The sequence below is a fragment of the Seriola lalandi genome, unplaced genomic scaffold (genome assembly GCF_002814215.2).
Source record: "Seriola lalandi dorsalis isolate HSWRI2012SDOR001 ecotype SW California unplaced genomic scaffold, Sedor1 jcf7180002054573, whole genome shotgun sequence".
NCBI classification, from domain to species: domain Eukaryota; kingdom Metazoa; phylum Chordata; class Actinopteri; order Carangiformes; family Carangidae; genus Seriola; species Seriola lalandi.
In genome coordinates, this window is record NW_019525126.1 from 577,704 (window position 1) to 598,588 (window position 20,885).

At 43.5% G+C, this 20,885-nt stretch overlaps 3 protein-coding genes across 3 annotated transcripts; 1 reads left to right on the plus strand and 2 right to left on the minus strand.

Annotated features, from left to right (window-relative positions):
* Nucleotides 1-1,993: 1,993 nt before the first annotated feature.
* Nucleotides 1,994-11,682, minus strand: exoc5 (exocyst complex component 5). The gene is made up of 18 exons (XM_023417279.2): nucleotides 11,510-11,682; nucleotides 11,060-11,154; nucleotides 9,434-9,581; nucleotides 9,101-9,295; nucleotides 7,592-7,656; nucleotides 7,332-7,360; nucleotides 7,083-7,192; nucleotides 6,877-6,921; nucleotides 6,641-6,781; nucleotides 6,473-6,555; nucleotides 6,168-6,377; nucleotides 5,900-6,047; nucleotides 5,673-5,781; nucleotides 4,754-4,874; nucleotides 4,541-4,627; nucleotides 4,306-4,414; nucleotides 3,916-4,131; nucleotides 1,994-3,232 (listed from the first exon to the last, which is right to left on the minus strand). The coding sequence occupies exons 1-18, from the start codon at nucleotides 11,534-11,536 to the stop codon at nucleotides 3,044-3,046; spliced, it is 2,127 nt and encodes a 708-aa protein (XP_023273047.1). The 5' UTR covers nucleotides 11,537-11,682; the 3' UTR covers nucleotides 1,994-3,043.
* An 83-nt stretch (nucleotides 11,683-11,765) lies between these two features.
* Nucleotides 11,766-16,853, plus strand: ap5m1 (adaptor related protein complex 5 subunit mu 1). The gene is made up of 8 exons (XM_023417182.2): nucleotides 11,766-11,978; nucleotides 12,121-12,781; nucleotides 12,890-13,117; nucleotides 13,202-13,341; nucleotides 14,359-14,444; nucleotides 14,559-14,671; nucleotides 14,865-14,961; nucleotides 15,052-16,853. The coding sequence occupies exons 1-8, from the start codon at nucleotides 11,911-11,913 to the stop codon at nucleotides 15,132-15,134; spliced, it is 1,476 nt and encodes a 491-aa protein (XP_023272950.1). The 5' UTR covers nucleotides 11,766-11,910; the 3' UTR covers nucleotides 15,135-16,853.
* Nucleotides 16,854-17,820: 967 nt separating this feature from the next.
* Nucleotides 17,821-20,198, minus strand: LOC147818503 (uncharacterized). The gene is made up of 6 exons (XM_087176920.1): nucleotides 20,000-20,198; nucleotides 19,746-19,828; nucleotides 19,510-19,554; nucleotides 19,321-19,404; nucleotides 18,357-18,471; nucleotides 17,821-18,254 (listed from the first exon to the last, which is right to left on the minus strand). Exons 1-6 carry the CDS (start codon nucleotides 20,196-20,198, stop codon nucleotides 17,821-17,823), a joined length of 960 nt encoding a protein of 319 aa, XP_087033046.1.
* Nucleotides 20,199-20,885: the final 687 nt, after the last annotated feature.

Genomic DNA, 20,885 nt, shown 5'->3' on the forward strand with positions numbered 1-20,885 from the left:
CATGATTTGTTTCTTACAGTTACACATTTGACACGGATCACATCTGCTGTATGATTTATAAATGCAGAACTTTGTTATGTCTGAAAATAGTTAAGAACCAGCGACACCTACCTGGATATTAAACTCAGGCGACGTGACCTGTATGAGAGCAACACACTCAGTGCAGTGTGTGTGCGGTAAAAATTACCTGACTAATTTCAAACAGGGGGGGATCCTTAATACCATCCCAGTCTGCTACAGCGAGACCACCTGAGTCATCTTTCTGATGGTGGGTAAAATAAACCAACGAAATTGATATGAGCCGCCGGCACACTAAAGAGCAAATCATTATGCATCATTAGGTGAAGATTTAGTTTAAACGTGTTTAGCAGGAATTAAGCAAAGCTGTTGTTGACATGGATTGACTGCTGTAATGCTTTATTGTCAGTGCTCCAGGAGGCAGAGGGAGGGCCGGCCTATTTGGGGTAGCAGCAACGCGCCGAAAGCAAGGATTTACGGGATGTTGGGAGGACAGACTGGGTGTGCAGAAAGAGTGGACAAACAGGAAAGTATGGCTGATGATTTGGTAGAGGAGAAGAAGAGAGGGAGATGAATGAAAAAGGGTAAATAAATGAGGGTGTCCTGTGGTCAAGAGGGGATTCAGTTGCAGTATTTTTAATTTTAACTTGAATATGGAGGCTGGAGTGTTTTTACAGACTCAGGATGCCTGAGTCAGCACATGATAAGGTCATATTTAAATGTAAAGATCGGGTGATTTACACTCTTCTGTATCTTCAAAACATTTGGGTTGTGGCCTCATTGGTTATAGCTTAAACACATTGACAATGTTAACTGAACATAGTTTAATTCTACATTCGTATTTTCCTGTGCTGCACAGAGCAAAGAGCATCGCATTGCAGACTGATACTGTAGGTATGTTGATAGGGGTCATGTTACAAGGACTAATTCAAGGCTAAACATATTATTATTGTTATATTGATATTAGGAAGGTTTCCTAGTATCTGAATGACTGGGGGAAATGCAGTATACTGCAGGTGCTTATTGAGTGGTGTTGGTTTCCTGGAAGGATGTGAATGAGTAAAACTCCTACTGCGGGAAAAAGCCTCAACAAGAAGCGGACTCAATGGTGGAACATAAACAACTTGTCCGTGGTCAGTTCAACCACAGACAAGTTTCCCTCTCCTGTCCTGACGCCCCTGTGTTTGTATGTGTTGGCGTCTTTATGTGTCTGAATGTGTATGCAAGAGCTGCTCAAACTGACGAGTAAGAGAGGACAGTCTTATCCAGCTCTCCAGTGTTGACAGTATTACTAATCCCCTCCACCTGCTCAAACACCCACCCCAAAAAACACATCCCTCCCCCTCTTCCATGTGCCTGTGCCGGGAGTCCCTGGGGCCAGGCTGCGCCTCTGCCTCCGTCTCCACACCAGTTATCGTCCCTGGCCCGGCTCCTCTCCCCCAACCCCTTCCTGCACCGCGTACATTAATCGCCGCAAAAACAAATAGTTTTCAAATGTTTGGAAAAGACCCACTGTTTGCATCAGGGCCTAACAAAATAATTTTTACAAGCTATCCAGTTGTGATTAGGGCTGAGAGAATTGAATTTATGTGGCATTGATAATATTAATATTAACCTAATTAATTATGTTGTTTGAACTTGCACAGCACTGTGTGTACCTTCTACACAACACTAACCAGCCGGAGCTGGAACTGAGCTCTCAGGCGTCTCTATCTCCCCAGCTCTCCCCCAGTCCATGACTACTGCACACAATTCATCAACTCGTAGATATCTAATCCCCTCTGGCTCCGCTCACTTCCTGAAGTCTAAGAAAGAACTTTACTCTAGTGGCAAGAATTCCCATGAATACTTGATGACTTCTATAGAAAGGAAGACTGTTTCATCTCACTTTGAAAGTGACATTCACGAGAGAACTGGAGGAACTTTTGATTCACAGCTCCACATTTATGAAGGATATTTAGAGGAGGGACAGTAACAAAATGCAACATCTTTTTTTAATGAGTCACTAATTAAGGTAAACAGCAGTACAGTGGGAGCAGCTTTGCGTAGGAGACAGTTTCTGGCATCCTTGACATGATCTGTCTTCTGTCTTAGTGCAGAAGACAGTGACTGTAAACCTCCAAAAAGCCCTGTGTGAAGAAGTCCCCTCTAGTTTGTTTCCCTAATCATCGGAGGTCAACATTTCAATGTCTCCTGACCCAGAAACACTGCAGATCCAGTCAAAAATGCCTTTGGACTGTGTGCACCGCTGGAAGAGCAAGTGTTGATCTGTGCAATTACAGTGACACATACTCAGTGACCCATCACACCAGTCATCTGAGCTTAAGAAGGGACCACCCAAACCTCCAGAGAGGGTCTCAGACCTGTTTCTAGTTCAGATCACAGTTCTCTGTGATGGCCTCTTGACCTTTACTTTGTGGTCAGAGCCCAGAGGTTAGAGAGGTGGTCATGTGTCTCTCTTAGCCAGACAGAGCGCTATCTCATGCTTGGTCAGGCTGTCTCTGTTCTCTACAGTTCATTACAAAGGAAAGCTGTTCCCAAAAGACAGTGCTACTGCTGGCCTGATGTTTGACTTAACAGTGTAACTGTTGACAGTCTCCCTTTACACCAGCTTTAGGGTCTATTCTTGCGCACAAGTGCAGCCACAGAATTTATATATTTGGCACAATCAAAAAAAATTTCCTTTTTCATAAGCACAGAATTCAAGGTTGTCCATTTACTTATAATATGTCAGAAATCATAGCCATGTGGCTTGGTGATGGATTAGTAATTAAAAACAAATTAAATCTTAAGTCAATAGATATTTAAATTTCTTCAGCTTGGAGAAATAAATTGGTAAAATGCACATTTCCCACATTCAAGGAGTAGTAGCCTCTGTCTCCATGATGTATAAAGCAATCCCAGTGAAGTCTGTATGCTGGGGCCAGACCGATGCATTCTCTGAAACAGGGATGGGTATCTTCAAGGTGCATTATCTCATCAAAGCATGGGTTACTGGACGGAGGGCAGTGAAGTGAATCATTCACTAACTGAAGTGTCGGCCCAGTCTGGCTGAACGGTAGTCCACTCTGAGCTGGACGAAGGCGTGCAGAAGGTTCCGGTCCAGATTGGTGAGCTGCTCACCTGAACAGACCTGCTTCAGGTTGTCAGGGGCAACCACCAGGAGGTTACAGAGGGCGTGGAGTGTGTCGAAGAGCTGCAGCACCAGAGGGACCTGGGGGACAGAGTCACAAAAACACAACTGTCAAGTACGAGAGCACACACGTAAGGCTGTCATGGCAATGGCTCTAAATGATGGATCACAGATTTCTTTGTATTGTAACTTTAGTGCACTAAAGGGACATGAGGAGGCATAAGAAACTGTATTTTTTATCTTCGATGCTTGAAAAACAAGGTTTTGCCAACCTTTAGACATTTAGACTTTGAGTGCTGAGAGGATTAGTCGATTAATTGATCAGTGGATCAGCAGAAAATTAAGCAACAAGAATTTTTTTTGGATCTTAATATTTGTGGTTTCCGGGGTCCCCTACATTATAATGTGCAGCTTTTCCATATCATATTAATTATATGATAATAAAATAATTCCCTGCTGGTCTTGTAACAGCTGCTGTCACAAAGTAACTGGACAATAACACTTTACACTGCGGGAATTTGCAATGCAATTTGTCCTTATTATTTTTTCCATATTTTATAGACTAAACATTTAATGAAAAATTAAAAAAAAAATGAATGATGAAAACAATCGTTAGTGGGCGTCCTTATTAGCAAAGGCTAATAACATTCACCTGGATTGACCTGAGCAGTTTATTCAATAACAAACACAGGTAGAGTCTTTGCAGGAAGAACCATGTTTTGCCCTGTGTCCAGTGCATCCTGGACCTATGCCCCCCTGCTCACCCTGAAGTCCTTGGCGCATCGTCGGTATTCAGCCACGTCGCAGATGGCCAGCATGCCTCCCATAGAGCTGTAGCTGTACTGCTGTAGGTGCTCATGGATGAGTCGGTGGAAACGCACGCCCAACTCCGTCAGGACTGTGTCCACATTTTTGCCATCCATGGACTTCCGCACGTGCTCCACCTGCCGACTGACGTAGACGCATACCTTGGAGCAGGCCTGTCGGGCAGAAATACACACGGGGAAACATCACAAGATGCTGACAAAACAACAACACAGTTCTTAGTCTAAGAACAAGATCCACACATGTGCAGTAAGTGATTTGCAAGTTGCATTTGCTGATTTGTTTTGTTTTGCATGCGAACTCGGAGGTGGAGGCCTTGTGTGTCTTACTGTAGTATACTGGATCATGACATTGTTCTCATCCTCAGGCCTGAAGTCAGTCTTCTTCTGCTCTGTTGCCAAGATGTGCTTCATTTGCCCCACCATGCAGTTCAGTGTTCTATGTGTAGAAATACTCTGTTTTAAACGCTATTTGCTGTTTCATTAAGGGTTTTAGTTTTCAATTACAAAAGATAAAACACATCTCACGTGACAGTAGTTTGCCTCCTGTTATAAACATACTGACCTGTCAATTCCTGTGTCCAGTTTCACTTCCATCTGTTCAATCACCTCTTTCTTCTTGTGCAGACACTCTGCCAACTTTGGAGATGAGCTGTGAAACAAATTTAAAAAGGTAAAATCAGAGGACCCCCTTTCATCTAAAAATGACGTCTCTATGAGAGGCAGGAGGTATATAATAACTAAATACTAAATAATATGAGTTGAACCCTTAACTGACCTTATTAGAGGCATTAGCTGGTCATTAAACTGCTTGTCAAACAAGTGGAAGATAGAGTTTGCCTGTTGAACCACATCCAGGAAGTACAGGTTGGCATTCTTGGCATCTGCTGAAGGAATTGCTGTAGATAAAAGAAAGAGAAAAACACATCCAGACAAGTATGCTTCAGCATCAGACAGTGAGGAGAAAGTAATCAAACCATGGCGACATCAGTGATGCATTCCTTCAATGCAAAATGTACCTTATGAATCGACCACTGGATGATACCAAATACGTGTTTAGTTCCACTGCAGCTGCCTGAAAATGATAAGCTGTCTCCACATTATACAGCCACATACAGAATGTAAAGAAATGCCAGACACACAACCAGCTTCACAGTGAGGTAACTTGGATGTTTACCTTTTTGTATCTTTTTTACAATTGGTAACTACCACAAAATCTGTTGGTTACAGCAGTGAATGGTGTCCATAGCAACAAGCTTCATCTAGTCCCTGACAAAGTGAAAGGCTATAGACAGTAGGCACATGTAACTAACTGCAATAAGTGATGCGACAGCAGGCGTTTGCCTTCAGGTGTCAAAGACAAAACAACGGGGGTGGAGTCACTGATTTGGATGTAGCCTGAAGGGAAACAGGCTTGAAGGTTTCAACTCATATGCTGCATTGTCAAGTTGATGTTTCAAAGGCCATCTTCTTTTGTGTATTGTGTATTCTGTTCTGTTCTTTGTCAGCTGGTTGACTGAGAATCTGCTGTTATGAGCTGACAGGGTCTACCTGAAGGCATAGTTAGTTTTAGCTGTCTCATGTTTAGGGTGGTGGGGAGAGTAGGCTGGTCTCTAGGTTCTGCAAAGCACACACGGCACAGCAACATGTAAACAGCATGTCGACATTATGGTTGAAATGAGCTCGGTTGGATGTACCTGACAGGCCGATCTCCAGGGCGTAGTCAATGTGGTCCACACACAGATGTTCAACCAGCAGCAGGAAAATTGAGAAGGCATTCTTGGGCAGGTCAGAGGGGTCTGAAAGCTGTGTCATCCCAACCAGAAGTAAAGATGATACATAACTCTTTCAAAACTGCTTTTCTCAAAAATTCTTCATTAGTACACACCTCTCCTCCAAGCTAAACACAGCAGAGTAGCCTCACCCTGTGGCATCTCTCAAAGGCATGGCGTGTCTCCTGCAGCAGGTTAACAACCAGCTCCGGGGACAGAAAGGTCTCCCCATGGGTGTCAATGCTAGGGCCCAGGGTAAGGTTGGTGCGCTGTCTGATACGCTCCTTCAGCTCTTGAATACTGTAGTAGGATGTAGATTGAGATTATTTTTGTGCATTACATCTTATCATCGTGTAAAAGAGATTTTTAAAGTATCTAAATAATAATCTGTCATTTTGTGAAAACAAACCAAGAACTAACCTGCCAGTGCCAACTGGGCGTTTCTGGTGGTTCTTGGAGTCATAGTATCTCTGCAGAATCATGGCACCTCGAGTGCGAAGGTATTCCCTCTCCATGTCAATGTAACTTTCCAGGTAGGAGGAGAAAATGCTCTTTATCAGCTTGGACAGGAAGGTGTGCTTGTCTGAGCCAAGGTTGAACTCTGTTAGCTTCGTGGCCAATGCTGTGGTCCTGGACAATGTGTAAAGAAAAGTGTGTCAAAATAAAAGCAGAAAGGTCCCGTGAAGACAGGAAGTGAAAAAAAAAAAAGTAAACAAGTTAATTACTTGGTGTAAAGGTCATAGAGGTTTTTGAGGTACTGTTCCACATCAGAGTGTCGAGTCCCATCCAGTTTTTCCTTAACATGGGCCTGCGGACACAAAGCCAGTCAAATATAACATGACAGATGAGGCACGTCTACATAACACTCAGCAAATGAGAAGCAGTAGAAATACCTGTAATTTGTTCTCAAAGATGTTCTGGATGAGTTTGGCCATGACAGTCTCTGGGCTGCTGAAGACCTCGCCCACCTGCTTGTTGACCCTCTGGCAGAGGATTGCAGTGTCCTCAAACACATCATTCCTCAAGTAGGCCCCCTAGGGAGAGAAGAAAGGGTTAACCAAGAGACTGTGGATATTTCCGGCCCTCAAAAAGTGGAATATGATGTACAAGAGAAACTTTTTACACTCACTTCCTGACACTGCTTGATATAGACGTCCACACAATGTGCATAGCCCTAGTACAAAAAAAGACACAGGAGTTACTTTTAACTCAAGTGGCGTTAGTTCAGAACAACATGTATAATCAAGTGGCCATGTCAATTATCACTCTCAAGACTGTAAATCATGTCAAATATATACAAAAATCAAATGTAGACAACAAGTCCTTCCAAGTCACCTTGAAATGTAATAGAACTGCTGCAACCTCCCGCATACGTCCAATCTCACCCCTGCGCTGGGCAGCGGTGAACTCCTGGATTAACTGCCGCTCCAGGTCATGGTACTTACCTGGATAGAAACGCAAAAAAAAACAACACAAAGAAAAACAGAAATAATATTATCATTTGTAGCCAACTTTTATTGTATTTTTCAATAGGGACTTTGCAGTGCAGATAACGGTGCATAATGAGTTTTGTTACAAACTTACTAGCGATTTTTGCCTTGACATCTGCAAATCTGTCAGAGAAAAACACAATAAATTGGACAATTACAAATAACATCTCACTATTAATGTTAAAAGTTAACGTGCATTTTATTTCTAGAAACATACTGATACTGAATTTAAATGCTTAAATACTTTCTGCGATGGGCTTACACTATGAGGAATAGTCGACACCTCTAATACACCACATTCCCCTTGTTAGACAGTGCTCTTGTCTAAAGCTGCCTCCAGGATGCCTGACTCACCTGTCGAATGGCAGCTCCTGGGCAATGAGATGCAGCTTCTGAATGATATCAGCAGCCTCCTTAATCTGAAGGGGAAAGGGACAGTGTGTGAGAGTGTGTGTGTCAGGGAGAGAGAGAGAGCGAGAGAGAGCGAGAGAGAGAAAAAGAGAGAGAGAGATGTCAGGTGAGGAGAAAAGAGAGAGAGCACGACAGGACCATGAGAGGTGGACATCCAGACAGAAAGCGGGCAGGTCGCCGGCAGTGTCTCCACTTGGGGGATCATCATCTTAGAGCAGCCCTCCTCCACCTCCCCGTGTTGAACAGGGAGCTGATAACAGACAGGCTGCGCTCACCTGGGCATCGGCAGCAGCAACAGCAGCAGTCCTGACTTAGCAGCACATCCAACTCTTTATTGGCATGCCTTTTCTGAATGGGCTGTAATCCCACAGGAGTCTAAATCGCCTTCAATAATCTGTCCGGCCAGGGATATCTGACTAAAAAAAGGGGACCCTGTCGAGAACCCCCCTCCCCCCCGCCCCTCCTGACATACACGCTGGCTGAAAAAGCCCCAGACCTACGAAAGGCCCGCCGTCCGCAACTCCTCTGTTCCCGCAGATGCCTGCCTCAGCTAACATCATTACTCTGCTCCCGTGAGGAGGATCCAGCCTTTCTGCTCGGCGAAGGTTTTCTAAGTATCTGTCCCCCAGCTAAGATTAGCTAAATCCCATGTAAGTAATGTAGCCGTCTCCCTGCAGTCAGGGTTTAGCAGCACTTGTCTCCACGCTGGCGGCCCAGCCCTCCCTTTCAGAAGGATTAGCAAAGCCACCCCCCTTCAGCTATTCACTTGCAGCTTTCCTCTTTCCCCCTCGTCTGGAGGTATGCTCAGGAAAAGGAATCTGGCCAGATATTTCTGCATGCCTCTCCAGAAAACTAGCTCCATCTCCAGCTCTCGTCTCTGGGATTGACCCCGAGACTCACTGCTCTGCATCCACTAATGATGTTCCTACTAACAGGAATTAATCTAAAGCATCCCAATCTCTCGTTGTCACTTACAAAACTGCAAAATCCAACTTTCAGGGGTCACTTGTCTAACATCAACATGGCCTCTGTGTAGGCAGGAACTATGTCAAAGTGTGCACCTCATCTCCCAGCATCCATGTTATCGCCGCCCTTACATGTACCATCATGCCACAAGCTCTTTGCTGCTGTAATGCGACACAAAGCTGAGGACCAACTAAATTCTTGCTCCCAGACAACCTACTGTAAATGCAATTAGGGTTGACATGAGCATGTTGACATCCATGCGAGTCAATCAGCCAGCTATTGTCAGACAGCAAATGACAGTTTATTAATCCAAATTAGCCGAGGGATCCAACTAAAGGGATAAACTTGACAAATTAATATGGATGGTTTACCTCCTAATCCTGTTCATTCTCACCTCCAGCAGTATCACAGCAGGGCTCCTCGTCAATGGTCACAGACGCACACCTCCACTGAAGTGAATGGAAGGAACGTGTGCAGCATACTCACCTTGTCTGGGTTGTTGAAGACGTCACTGCGTAGGTCTCCGTCCAAGAACTCGTTGAAGTAGGTCATCAGACGCTGAGCCTCCACAGCCCTCTGCCGGGGTGTGTTCACCCCTTCCAGCTGGTCGCCAAGGTGACAAACCTTGGTGGCCACATAGCTTATATGCTCGTCTAGTTCTTGGAAATGCTGAAAGGCCACCTGAATTGATACAGAACAGTGGAGATATGGAGTAAAGATTAAGAAATTCTGATGCAATTAATGATAAATATATTTTAAAGCTCAAAGACATTCAGGTAGGTGTTGATGTTATCGGTTATATTTTACCACACAACACACCTGGTTGCTTCTCTGCAAGTCTTGCACTTTGTGGGCAAATTCCTTTGCCTCACGATGACACTGATGCTCAAGCTTTTCCACCCGCCGCTGGATCCTCTCATCCAGTTGCTTCAGCTCTTCTATGTGGTTCTCAAACTCCTCCAGCAGCCTAACACAAAGGAGAGAAAGTATGTAGATCCAGTAAAAAAATCATCAAACATCAGGTAAAACACACAAATATTGCTCTTACTCTTGAGGAGTAACTGCAGACCACAAGGTTAAATCTGTCCCACTGACCTCACAGTTATAGTTAATAGATACAGAATAGCACCGGATGCTTAATTCCTGGGTGCCCAGACTTAAGAAGCTCTGGGAACTAGCAGCTTCGTCAGCTGCATTTTAAGTGTCATCAGGACTGCAGAGCAAATGTTCTAAGTCAGCACCACATTTCACAGAGTAGGAAACATCCCAAAATGATGAGTGTATAATCTCTTGACTAATTCCCTCAGCACTGGCTACAGCTTAAAGACATCTCCCATCCCTTCCCAATAGACACTCATTCCCTGGTTGGTGACTCACAGTATGGTGGCCTCCACAGATATGTTGTCTCTGACTCCTCGCTAAGAGCTTCCGAGGAGGTGGTGGCAACAGTTTTGTGAAGGAAGTAGATAAGGCAGGATGGATCTACAGTACAGTTAAACTGTTATGGCATTTTTGCTTACGAGATGTAACTTGGTCCCCAAGTGTAAACACAACAACAAGCAGTGAAAATACTATGAAAAAAAAATTATTTCTCAAACCCAACCATCAAAAACTAAATGAGCATGGAGGAGACCAAGATGAGCTTTCGTAAGTGTAAAAGGACTAACACCGTTACATTTAAAGTATTTATCAAGTTGATAGTGGCAGCAGTAAATGAAGAAATCATCATTTATATTAAAAGATTTTCAATTTAATTTCAATTTAATTGTTTTCCAGTGAACTTTCTGAAACCAAATTCAAAAATGGGCATCTTTGCGCTTGATCCCTTCAGAAGTTATCAACAAGTACGATATTGGAATAACGTGCACAGTGATAGGCATTTTCTGGTTAATTAACATTACATGACCTGATCTCAGCATCTAATCAACCTAGGTGAAAATATGAAAAGCTGGGGCATGAATTACATTGTGGAACAGGCCAGAAGGACAGTATGAAGTCATACCAAGATGTTGCATTGTTATGGAGATGATTCCACTAGTAGTGGACAGGAGTAGAAAAGCCGTGTTGCATATTAAGAAGTTATAATACTATAAATTCATGAACAAAGCATCTTTCTGAGAACTGAGTTTGTTACTCCTATAAGTGTTCCAGCTAAATTTACATGCAAGAAAATAAAGTTCAATGGCTCTGAGAGCAGTTTACACAGAAAAGTATCTGTCTGTTGTTCATTTTCAAAACAATGCTCTTGACTTGTTAACACCAATGTTTTGTTTTTAAACTAATAGAGCGCAGAAATGTATTTAGTGGGCAGGTACCACATTTGCAGTGATACTGTCACAATACAAGGTTAAAACCTGGGGTATGGGATTCCACTGAGCTACTGCCTCAGATTCATGAGCAATTTAAATATGTGCTGCAAATGTTATTAAAAAGCTCCTACAGTACCTTTTGGGGTCAAATGCCTCAGCTCCTCCTTTGGAGCCTCCTCCAGGAGTCCTCCATGCCAACCTTTCAATATACTCATCTGCGTCAAAAGGCTCCTGGGGGAGAGAAAGTGTGTGCTGCTGGTTAAATACGATCAGCCAAACACTCAAGTTATTAAAATTATTATTATTGGTAAAAGCACACAACCGGTAAGACGTTAACGGGACAATGCAAACTAACAGCCAATAACATTGTCATTTCCTCGATTTATAGGACTCTAAATAAACAGTAATCGACCTGCTTTCTGTGTAGTTTTTTACAACATGACGCCAACATGTTCCCACCTGTGAGTAATTATTAATCCTTAGTTACACACTGAGAGGATGAATAAAGACGGTACCGTTAAGCTACCGTTACCGATAGTTAGCAACCTAGCTAACCTGACAGCTAACACAGCTCCGGTCATTTTACCTCGAACAGCTGAGCAGTTGTCGCCATGTTCAAGATTCAGCTGGCGGCGTAGTGAAATGCAATTCAGGAGAAGGAGCTCAGTGTCGGCAACACCGCCGACTTCCACATCGATTTGCTGATTTGGTACAGTTTTGCCCTTTGTTGACAGCTAGCTGGTTAGCAGTCCAGCTTCCTGTATGGGAGAGAAGGGTGGGGCTAGCTGCGTGCAAGTGCGCAAGCGCGTATGTCGGCTGATTGGTGGTTGTTGTCACATGAAACAACAGCAGGAAGTTGGTCGCTACGTTAGTATAATTCACACAGCCAGGATTATTTGAATTCAGCAATTGTATGACAAAATGTGATTATTGACATGTGTAAATCAGAATCTTCCATTATTTGAGGACTTCAGTGCAGCAGGACAAATGAGCGTGCGTGCTTTGTGGATTATTTCTCACGAGAAGGGAGAAAATGTGTCGATACGCTTTTCAAGGTTTGATAATTGATCTCATTGATACACTTCCCGTTAACTTTAATACAGACGAATAGAGCAGCGGTATGGAGTCATAAAACCTCTGCCGTCACACTGCTGGCGGGCTGCTGTGTGTTATAATGTCTTGTGTCTCACCCAACAGGAGGTTCTCCACCGTGGAGCACCGTGCGAAGCGCCTGGCAGGTTCCTCATATGTAGCAGTCCCAGAGGAAAGCACTGTACTGCAGCTCCTGCTCACTGAGCTGGGCCTTTCAAACTCGGACAAGTCTTACGTGGCTCTCAGAGATGATTGCCTTCACCGCCAGCGGTCACCAGCCCTGGAGCTGCGTGTGGATGGTCCTGGAAAGGGGACACTTTGGCCGGTGTTGGCCATCTCACAAGGGCCTCTTATCCTGGCTTGCCTGTCTTTAGTGGATGTCCCTCCTGAGCCACGGCCACCCCTTGCCAACCTGCTGTCTGTCTCACAGGGCCTCACGTTCCTGGAAGGCCTGCAGACTTTTCTCCTCGGCTCGGGGAGTAAGCCTGATGGTGAGGGGCTGGTTTCTCGCCTGGCAATGCTGCCCTCTGTGCTCCTGCAGGTTTGTCCACTTGGCACACCCCTGGATGTGCCAGTACTGGGGGCACCTGCTACGCCTACAATGCCCACACCTGCTGGGAACCAGAAGCAGCCGGCCTGGAAGACTGGGCTCCACCGCGGTCGGGCTGTTGTGAATGTAGCACTGATAGAAACAGTACGCTCCATGCAGTATGGCAACTACAGCAGACAGGACCTCTGGGATGTTTTCGGCACGGTGACGTGCAAAGTAAGTTCACAGTGGAAAGGAAAGCAAATAATGTTATACAGTAAATCTTTGGCTGTTTACTAACTTTTCCTTTATTCAACATATTTTTTTCCCCTCGTCTTTCAAAAGTGTGAAGTGGAGGGAGTACTCCCAAATGTGACAGTGACCCTCACACTGCCACCAAATGGTTCTCCGCTGCAGGACATCCTAGTGCATCCCTGTGTCACCTCGCTGGATTCTAGTATCCTGACTGCCAGCAGCGTAGATAACTATGATGGCTCAGCTTTCTCTGGGCCATATAAGTTCCCCTTCTCTCCTCCTCTGGAGCCTTTCAGACTGTGCAGTTACACATCTCAGGTAGAGGACATACAACTCCTACTTACATACTTCTAATTCCACACATTAGTATTGCTATGTTAACTTTTCCAATTTGATCGACAGGTTCCTGTTCCCCCTATCCTTGGATCCTATCAACTGAAGGAAGAAGAGAACCAGCTGCGTGTGCTGGTAACCCTCAAACTTCACGAAAGTGTGAAGAATAGCTTTGAGTACTGTGAAGCACACCTGCCCTTCTTTAACAGGTAAACAGCAAAAGATGAGAGAATTATTTTGATGGGAGAACTCATAAGTTTGTGTTTCCTGTTAGAGCAAAGAGGTTTGGTGCGTCATTATCCGTGTCATCTTTGAGTTAGCTTGTGATCTTACCAGCTAATTAAAGGTAAAGGTCTCTTCGATCAAAACACTTTTAACATCAACTTGTTATGGCAAACTAAATACAGACACTTCTTTAGGATGCCATTCTGGTTTAAGAGCCTCAAAATCAAAACGTACAGATATGGAATATGGATAATTAATGAATGTAATTTTCAAGTAGGTTGAACAATCTTTTTAAGTACTGATGTCCACATTCCCTAGTTATTCCAGAAAAACAATCTGAAATCACTTCCAGCTTGTTATAAAAAAAGACTGAATGAGATAATTCTTTATTTTACAGTAACATAAGAAACGTCAGGGATTATCTTTTTTTTTTTTTTAAAATCTTTTGCTGAGAATTTTTGCCTTAATTTAATATTAAACAGAACCTTCCTGCATCTTCATTTAAGCTGCACAGTTTTCTCTGCAAAACACCTGTCCTGGTCTCATGACAGTGCACTAAGTAACTCACCTTAGATAAATAAATTGTTTCTCCAACACCTAGATCTCAAACAACCATGTGATAAAATACTCTCGCTCTTTACACAGAAACAACCCTTTTAGCATTTATCATATCAGCAGACGATTCTACTTTCAGGTTCTCACATTAAATGCACTTTTAAGAACATTTGTCCCTGTGGGCTTTTCTTACAGGCTGAAACTCTCTAATTTTAAAAATGGTCCAATCAAGATAAAGTTCTTCTTCTGTGTCAAATCTGCTTTCATTACTTGCCTCTGAGTTAATATCTCTATTTAAAACCCAGATGAATGAGGTTGAACCTATGAAATTTGATAATTGTTATAATAATAGTTTTTGGAACTGAAAAGTACAGCAAAGTAAGTTCAGCATGGTTTGTAATAATTGTGATTAACGACCGCATGTGGGCTGTGTGTGCCTTGCGTAGGGATCAGATGGGGGTTGTGGATATGAAGGTGAGCTCCGGACAACTGGATGTTTCAAAGGAGAAGAACCTGCTTGTCTGGACCCTGGGTAGGCACTGTGCACCAGAGCATGAGTGTAATAAAAAAAAAACACTCACAGTCTAACTTCAGCTGTATATTTGAAAAAGAAACTAACATGTAGATTTCTCTCACTCATATGCAGGACAAAAGTTCCCTAAATCTCGTGAGGTCACGATGGAGGGCAGGATCACCTTCTCTGGACCAGCGCCAGGACCTACTGACCCCCTATGCACAGAACTTACAGCTTACCTCAAAGTAAGTTAATATGTGTAGTGATAATCTATATCTCTGGTCTTAATGTATTGACCATCTTAATTGTAGGACTCATGACACATGATCAGACTCGTTCATTTACAGCTACAGCATGTCGCAACAACTTTTCAACAGCTACGGGATCTATTATCATTAGGTTGTTAAGTGATTAACACATCCACCGTTATCCTCACAGCTGTATTTCAAGGTGCCTGACATGACGCTGTCTGGATGCTGTGTGGACCAGCATTCAGTGCAAGTTTATTCCTCTGCCAAACCACGGATTGTAACATGTAAGCTCACAATGTTTTATATCAAAATGTTTTTTGCCGTGTACACGTTCCCTGAAAGTAAAAAAAAAGCTCTGTCTGTCTTATTCTCAGCCCGAGAACTTCAATCCAAAGAGTACTTCATATGGAATTCAACAGGTACCGCGCCGGTGTCCTCTGGGCAGGTGATGCTGTAGCATGGATCCATAAAGAGTCGCTCGGTGGAAAGGTGCACTGGTCACTACATAGTAAGCGGACTGAGGACCCTGTCGAGTACATTCGGTGATCCAGACTGGATATGTGACCCCACTAAATTCATTTGTTACTGTCTAGTTGTTGCTGGAGTGTCACAAATGATAGAAAACTGAAAGACCAGTTAAAATGGATTATATATATTTTACATGTTATCTAATATTCACATGTAAAAATAATTTTGCCTTCACTCAGGACAGATCACAATGTGCAAACTTTGACTGGCAGAAGTATTGATTTTTTGGTGGATAGCTACTTAAAAAAAAAATACCTGCCCCTGTAGTCCAACTTCCTTCATCCCCCAACCTTCCCCCTCCCTCAAATTTATCCCACTGCAGACACAAGGGCCACCCCTCGCTCTGACAGTCCCACTTCAGTGACTCTCCATCAGCCGGATAATTAGCAGCTGGGACCTTGTCATCAGCTGTTGTGGGCCTGGAGGAGCGGGGCGGCTGGGCTGTGAAAGGCCAGGCTGCTCTGGCCAGTGTTTTGGCTACAAAAGGCTCCTCTTTTAGAGCTGGCAGGAGTCCTTACCCCGACCAATCACTCACCCCCACCTCTTTTGACCCCATCCCCGCCCTGTCAACTAGTGGTTGGTTCAAACACACAGCCTCTCCAACCAGACTGTGATTGAGCGCTGACCCTCTGGACCTCTGAGACTTTGAAAGCAGCCGGTCCCATTCAGACCTGCCTAATTGGCGAAAAAGTCACAAGGACGGTAATGGTTGGGTCGCCTCTTAAGGTTGCAGAGGTGCTTTAACTCAATTAATGTAAAACTTGAAGTGTTTGATTTTGATCTTTATTGCTATCACACAATTGTCAGGGTCGACCTCCCTTTATCTTTAATTAGTTATATAGAAGGTATTTAAAGAGATGCATTGAGGTTCAGACACTTTTTCACAGTTTACCATTATGTTACCTGAACTATGATGAGTTACTCACTAACTCTGTTACATTTCTGCCACGTGAGCTCCACCTCAGTGTATTAAGTTGAATGAATAACCAGCCGATGAAGGGTTAAATCAGAGAAGATTGTGCCCCACTATGTTGCAGCAGCCAGACTCCTCTGAGTGCCCTCATTGTCTGCTGTTGGCCTCTTGTGCCCCTTGCTGGTCCAAATGCTACATTCTCACGTGGATTTCCACTCAGAAGGCTGACCATGACCAATCCTCTGTCAATTGGAACCAATTGCTCACACGGCATCCTTCACCTTCTTTTTATGTAGCAGTACAGAGTGGCAGACACCAAGACCTCTCGGCTCTCCCCCTCCACGATGATTTGGCTTTAAGGCCCAGTGTGTGTGGCTAGCGAACTGGAAAAGGAGAAGTTTTTTTTTTTTTTTTTTTGAAGACTTTGGCCACTCCAAATCTCTTCAGTATCCCAATATGTGGTCAGTCTGGCTCCTCAAGTCTGCAGTCACCAGCCTCTCACTGGCAGACTTTGCTTTGTTGATTGAATGGCTTGCTAAGTAGATGGACTCGTTTTAATGTGTTGCTCTGCTCCAGTGCCTTCAGCCCATACCTTCGGGCCTTTAATTCTGTTGTGCTTCTCAGATTCATTCATTTTTTCCATCATGGTTTACTCTTGTATACATGCATACAGTAAAAGAATTAACACTTAACACAAACATCACATGGGCCAAAATAAATTTTGTGAAAGTAAAACAGCAGTGTGGATCGTCATAAATCATGTTAATGCATCATGAGGTGGCATAGCTGTAAGTGCTCAAAATGATCTTTGATACCGACAGATTTTCCATAACAAAACATTTACTACACCATTATAAAAAACCACAGCTGTCGTCCACTGAACTATGAGAGCTGACTTCACTGTGTCTCTCAGCCCGATAATGACACCCAGTGGTAGAGTACAATATAGCTCATGTTAGACAGCTCAGATCTCTTTAAAACAGTCCACTGCACATTTCTTTTATTGAAATAGTTCCACTGAACCACTGCCAGATAATCTTTGCTGATTTAATTCCTGTCCAGCCCTCTGCTGTGTGATGTGATCCTCGCAGTGTTCATCTAACACACCGTGCCTGAGGACCAGGCTTTTTGTAGGCCGCTGTGGCCCCAGGTGTTTGGTACGAGTCCAGTTCCTCTCAGCCTCTCTACACCCTCTAAGAGCCAGCCTCGGGGAGAACACTTGAAGAATGATTGGTGCAATTAGCAGTTTCCCGTTCTCGGTCTAATTATTCTTCAAGAGCCACAGATCTTCTCATATAATGGGATATCTTTGGATGCTGGAGGATTCTTTTGTGCTCATTTCTATACCAAATGTCCAATAATAGAGCAGAAGCCTCAAAGCTCACTGATTTCAATTCCTTTCAACTCTTTGCACTGAATATAAAGTTTATTTTTGGATGTTTGCTGACAGTATTGTAGGAAGGCTAAATGTGCATCAGATTCTCTGTCACAACAGCAAGTTTTCTCACTTTAGTGTATCACTGTCACCTGTAGAGGGCACCATAAACTCAGTCATGCAGGGAATATGTCCTGAACATCATGCAAGTTGATTTGATGGCATTACCAACTATACGACGCACTGACCATAAGTCATTAATTCATATTGCCTGACCTGATGTTTTAACTCTGTTCTGATCAAGATAACTAAATGCAAAAAGTGCTCTTACTCCATCTCATGGTCCCAGATCCCTCTTGTATCTCTCATCCTCCCTGTCTGACAGCCTCTGCCAGGCTCAGGCCACATCCAACTGTCTCTCTGTGTTTTACCCCTGTCCTCTATTCTCTCTATTCCCCTTTCAGCTGTCCTTGATACATTTCTGTCCATAAACCGTCCCCTTTGTCCAGTTTGTTGAACAGTTCTTTCCTCATGTCTGTTTTTGAGACCTTGAGCTCCATCACTCTGGATCCCATCTGCTGCTTTGCACAGGAGCAGTTTTTTGGGCCGGCAGAAGGAAGAGATCGGAGGAAGAGGTGTTTGCTCCAGAAGGCAGGTGGGGTCCAGACTTTCTCCTGTGGTCTCATCCCAGAAGATGTCCCTCTCTGTGGGCCTCCTCACAAGTTTCAGCCTCTGAATCCCCTCTGTATTTGGATCTCCGAATAAAGGTCCAAATGAAAGAAGCAGACGATCAATAGATCACATTCAGTTAGACTTCAGTTAGACTTTGTCCCAGTTGGTAAAATGATCATTTATGTTCCTACCATTGACTGTGTAGACAACCTTATGTCTTCCATGTTCTCTGGCTTGTCGAAGGTGAGCTCGACGACGCTGATAATCCTGTCGAGTTAGAGCTGTCTGGGCCTCCAGAAATCTTCCCTAGAAAGGCCAGAGTCATAAGAAACCAGAGGTAAGTAGTAACTAAGTAAGTGACTAAATACATTTACTCCAGTAGTGTACTTTAAGTACAATTTTGAGGTATTGTTTCCATTTTATGCTTCTTTATACTTCTATTCTTTACTTACACTTCTATTGCTTTTACTTGTAATACTTTAAGTGCATTCAGGTGATAATACTTATGTACTTTTACTTGTGTAGGATTTTGAACACAGGCCAAAAAGAGTATTTTTATAGGCCTACTGTTGCGTTGGTACTTAAAGGGTCTGAATACTTATTCCACCACAGCAAGAAGCACACATTCACACATTCAGGAAAGCGTTTTATCTGTAGATTAAAATGCATACTACTTAAACATAAACATAGTAAACATTGTGTCCTATAGACAGAAGTGGATTTAAAGTGAACCGTTATATAAAAGTATCATATGACTGTCAAGACTAAACTTTTCTTTGTGTCTGCGAGTGTGTATCTAATAGAGGGGTCTTTTCTGTTCCCTGTACCCTGAAAATAGATCCCATTGAGGGCAAGTCATGGCTGTAGACCACCCTACTTTCCACTCCACCGGCACTTTAATCAGATCCACTGGGACAGGAGGGGCCCACACTCACAGCTGCCTCCCTCATTCTTTCCACCCATCTTCTCTCTCCCTCTCTATCTCTCTCTTTCTTTCTCTCTCTCTCTCTCTCTCTCTCTCGCTCTCTCTCTTTCTCTTTGTCTCTGAAGCACCACTGCACACTTTAATTTTCCCACAGTGTAAAAATATATGATCTGAATTATTGATGTTATAGATGCACTTCATCTCTTCCGTAAATTGTCCTGATGCTTTACCTGAATCATTCTGCCGGTGCCAGAGAGTCCTGTCTGGCCGGTTGTAGAAAACTGGTGGACACCCCCATCTCTGCAGTCCCTGCCCTACAACAGACATCAAAATTCCTCATTGGGTTTCAAAATAGCATGAGGACAGGAATGCTGGGACAGTCAGCAGGGACAGATTTTTCTTTTTTCTTTTTTTATTACCATGGCAATTGTGTGGCCAATTTGAAGGGCCAGTGGTTGCAGTGCCTGAGGAGAGATAATGATGCGATGTCTGGGTAAGAATCACAACCAGTTAGAAACAGTGATGCAAAATTATGCGTGCCAGAGTCCCAGCACAGGACTGAACAGATGAGAAACTTCTAATATGAATCAGGCAGCAAAAATAACCTGTTATAGTAAATAATCTACTACTAGGCAGCTGATTTTGCTGCGCTAACCTGGGGTCTTCGTGGTGGGTGAAAATGAATGATGCTTGAATTGCCACTTTGCATTTGTGGCAGGCTTCCTGCAAAGCATGGTTCTTATAGCGCGTACACACACACACACACACACACACACACAGGCATATAGTGTTGTCTAGTATCAAAATGAGTATCACAACACAGAGTGATGGGTAAAAAGTCTGAGATGAAATGATAAAAGTCTGAGTGGTTTGAAAAATTAGGGACAAATTGGACAAATTTCTACTAACCTGAAAGAGAGGAAAGAGTTATTTCCTGTTTGAGTGGAGGTAACGTTGTCTTCCTCTGTCCCAAAGATCCTGGTGGCTGCTCCAGGGTGACCGGCAGACCAGGGAGGGTCCATTGGGATTTGAGCTGCACCCCGTCTTCTTGTGGACTATTACATGGGGCCACTCTACGTAACCTGGGTCTGGAGCCTGTTGAGCCCATTGTCCTGCTCTCTGTCCCAAAGGCTGTCACGCTACAATACTAACTTTTGCTCCAGTGAAAGTGAGATAAGTCTTAAAGTTATTGAATCTTTCTTCAAGTTGGGTGTTAATTCATTAATAATCTCACCTTTTCAGTGTCTTCTCATCAGTCACACAGAGGTTCTGTCACTGTAGGTCCACTGGTGTTGTTGACCTATCCCATGTGGAAAATCTAAAAAAGTTTTGGCATCTTCTATAAAAAACTTGAAGTTACAGAATAACTTCACCCACAAATTTGGCTGTTCAGCTTTCTCTGTTTCCAGGATAAACTTAATGTTTGTCCTGAAGCATCTCTGTCTGGTGCCAAAGTACAAATGCAATAAACACTTTTGGTTGTGGTTAACAGAGTTGATGCGTACTCCATCCCTGCCTTCATACTTGACTTTCTCATTATAATGAGCAATGTTTCTATGGCAACTCTCCCTACAGGTTACTCTGTAACACAAAAGTTAATGCTTGAAAGAACCTGTCATTTTCCTGCACCCCCTTCCCTATTGGAAAGCCCAGACGGTCGAGAATGAGGCAGGTTCTTTAGGAAATTGTTAACTGAGTGAAAAATGAGACTCCACTAGTGTTCAGCAAACCACAGTGGGAAGACAAACACTGTTACAGAAGGTGGGTCATATTGTATTGAATGCCAAGCTGTAGT

Coding starts and splice junctions, on each gene's coding strand:
- exoc5 (XM_023417279.2), bottom strand. CDS start 11,536: ATGGCGACAACTGCTCAGCTGTTCGAG. Junction 9,296..9,433: donor ACTTGCAGAGAAGCAACCAG/GTGTGTTGTGTG, acceptor GTATCAATTCAG/GTGGCCTTTCAGCATTTCCA. Junction 6,782..6,876: donor ATATCAAGCAGTGTCAGGAA/GTGAGTGTAAAA, acceptor TTCTCTCCCTAG/GGGGCCTACTTGAGGAATGA.
- ap5m1 (XM_023417182.2), top strand. CDS start 11,911: ATGAGCGTGCGTGCTTTGTGGATTATTTCTCACGAGAAGGGAGAAAAT. Junction 12,782..12,889: donor TCGGCACGGTGACGTGCAAA/GTAAGTTCACAG, acceptor GTCTTTCAAAAG/TGTGAAGTGGAGGGAGTACT. Junction 14,672..14,864: donor AACTTACAGCTTACCTCAAA/GTAAGTTAATAT, acceptor TTATCCTCACAG/CTGTATTTCAAGGTGCCTGA.
- LOC147818503 (XM_087176920.1), bottom strand. CDS start 20,198: ATGGGCTCAACAGGCTCCAGACCCAGGTTACGTAGAGTGGCCCCATGT. Junction 19,829..19,999: donor AACTCTTTCCTCTCTTTCAG/GTTAGTAGAAAT, acceptor ACGCGCTATAAG/AACCATGCTTTGCAGGAAGC. Junction 18,472..19,320: donor GCACCGGCAGAATGATTCAG/GTAAAGCATCAG, acceptor TGGCCTTTCTAG/GGAAGATTTCTGGAGGCCCA.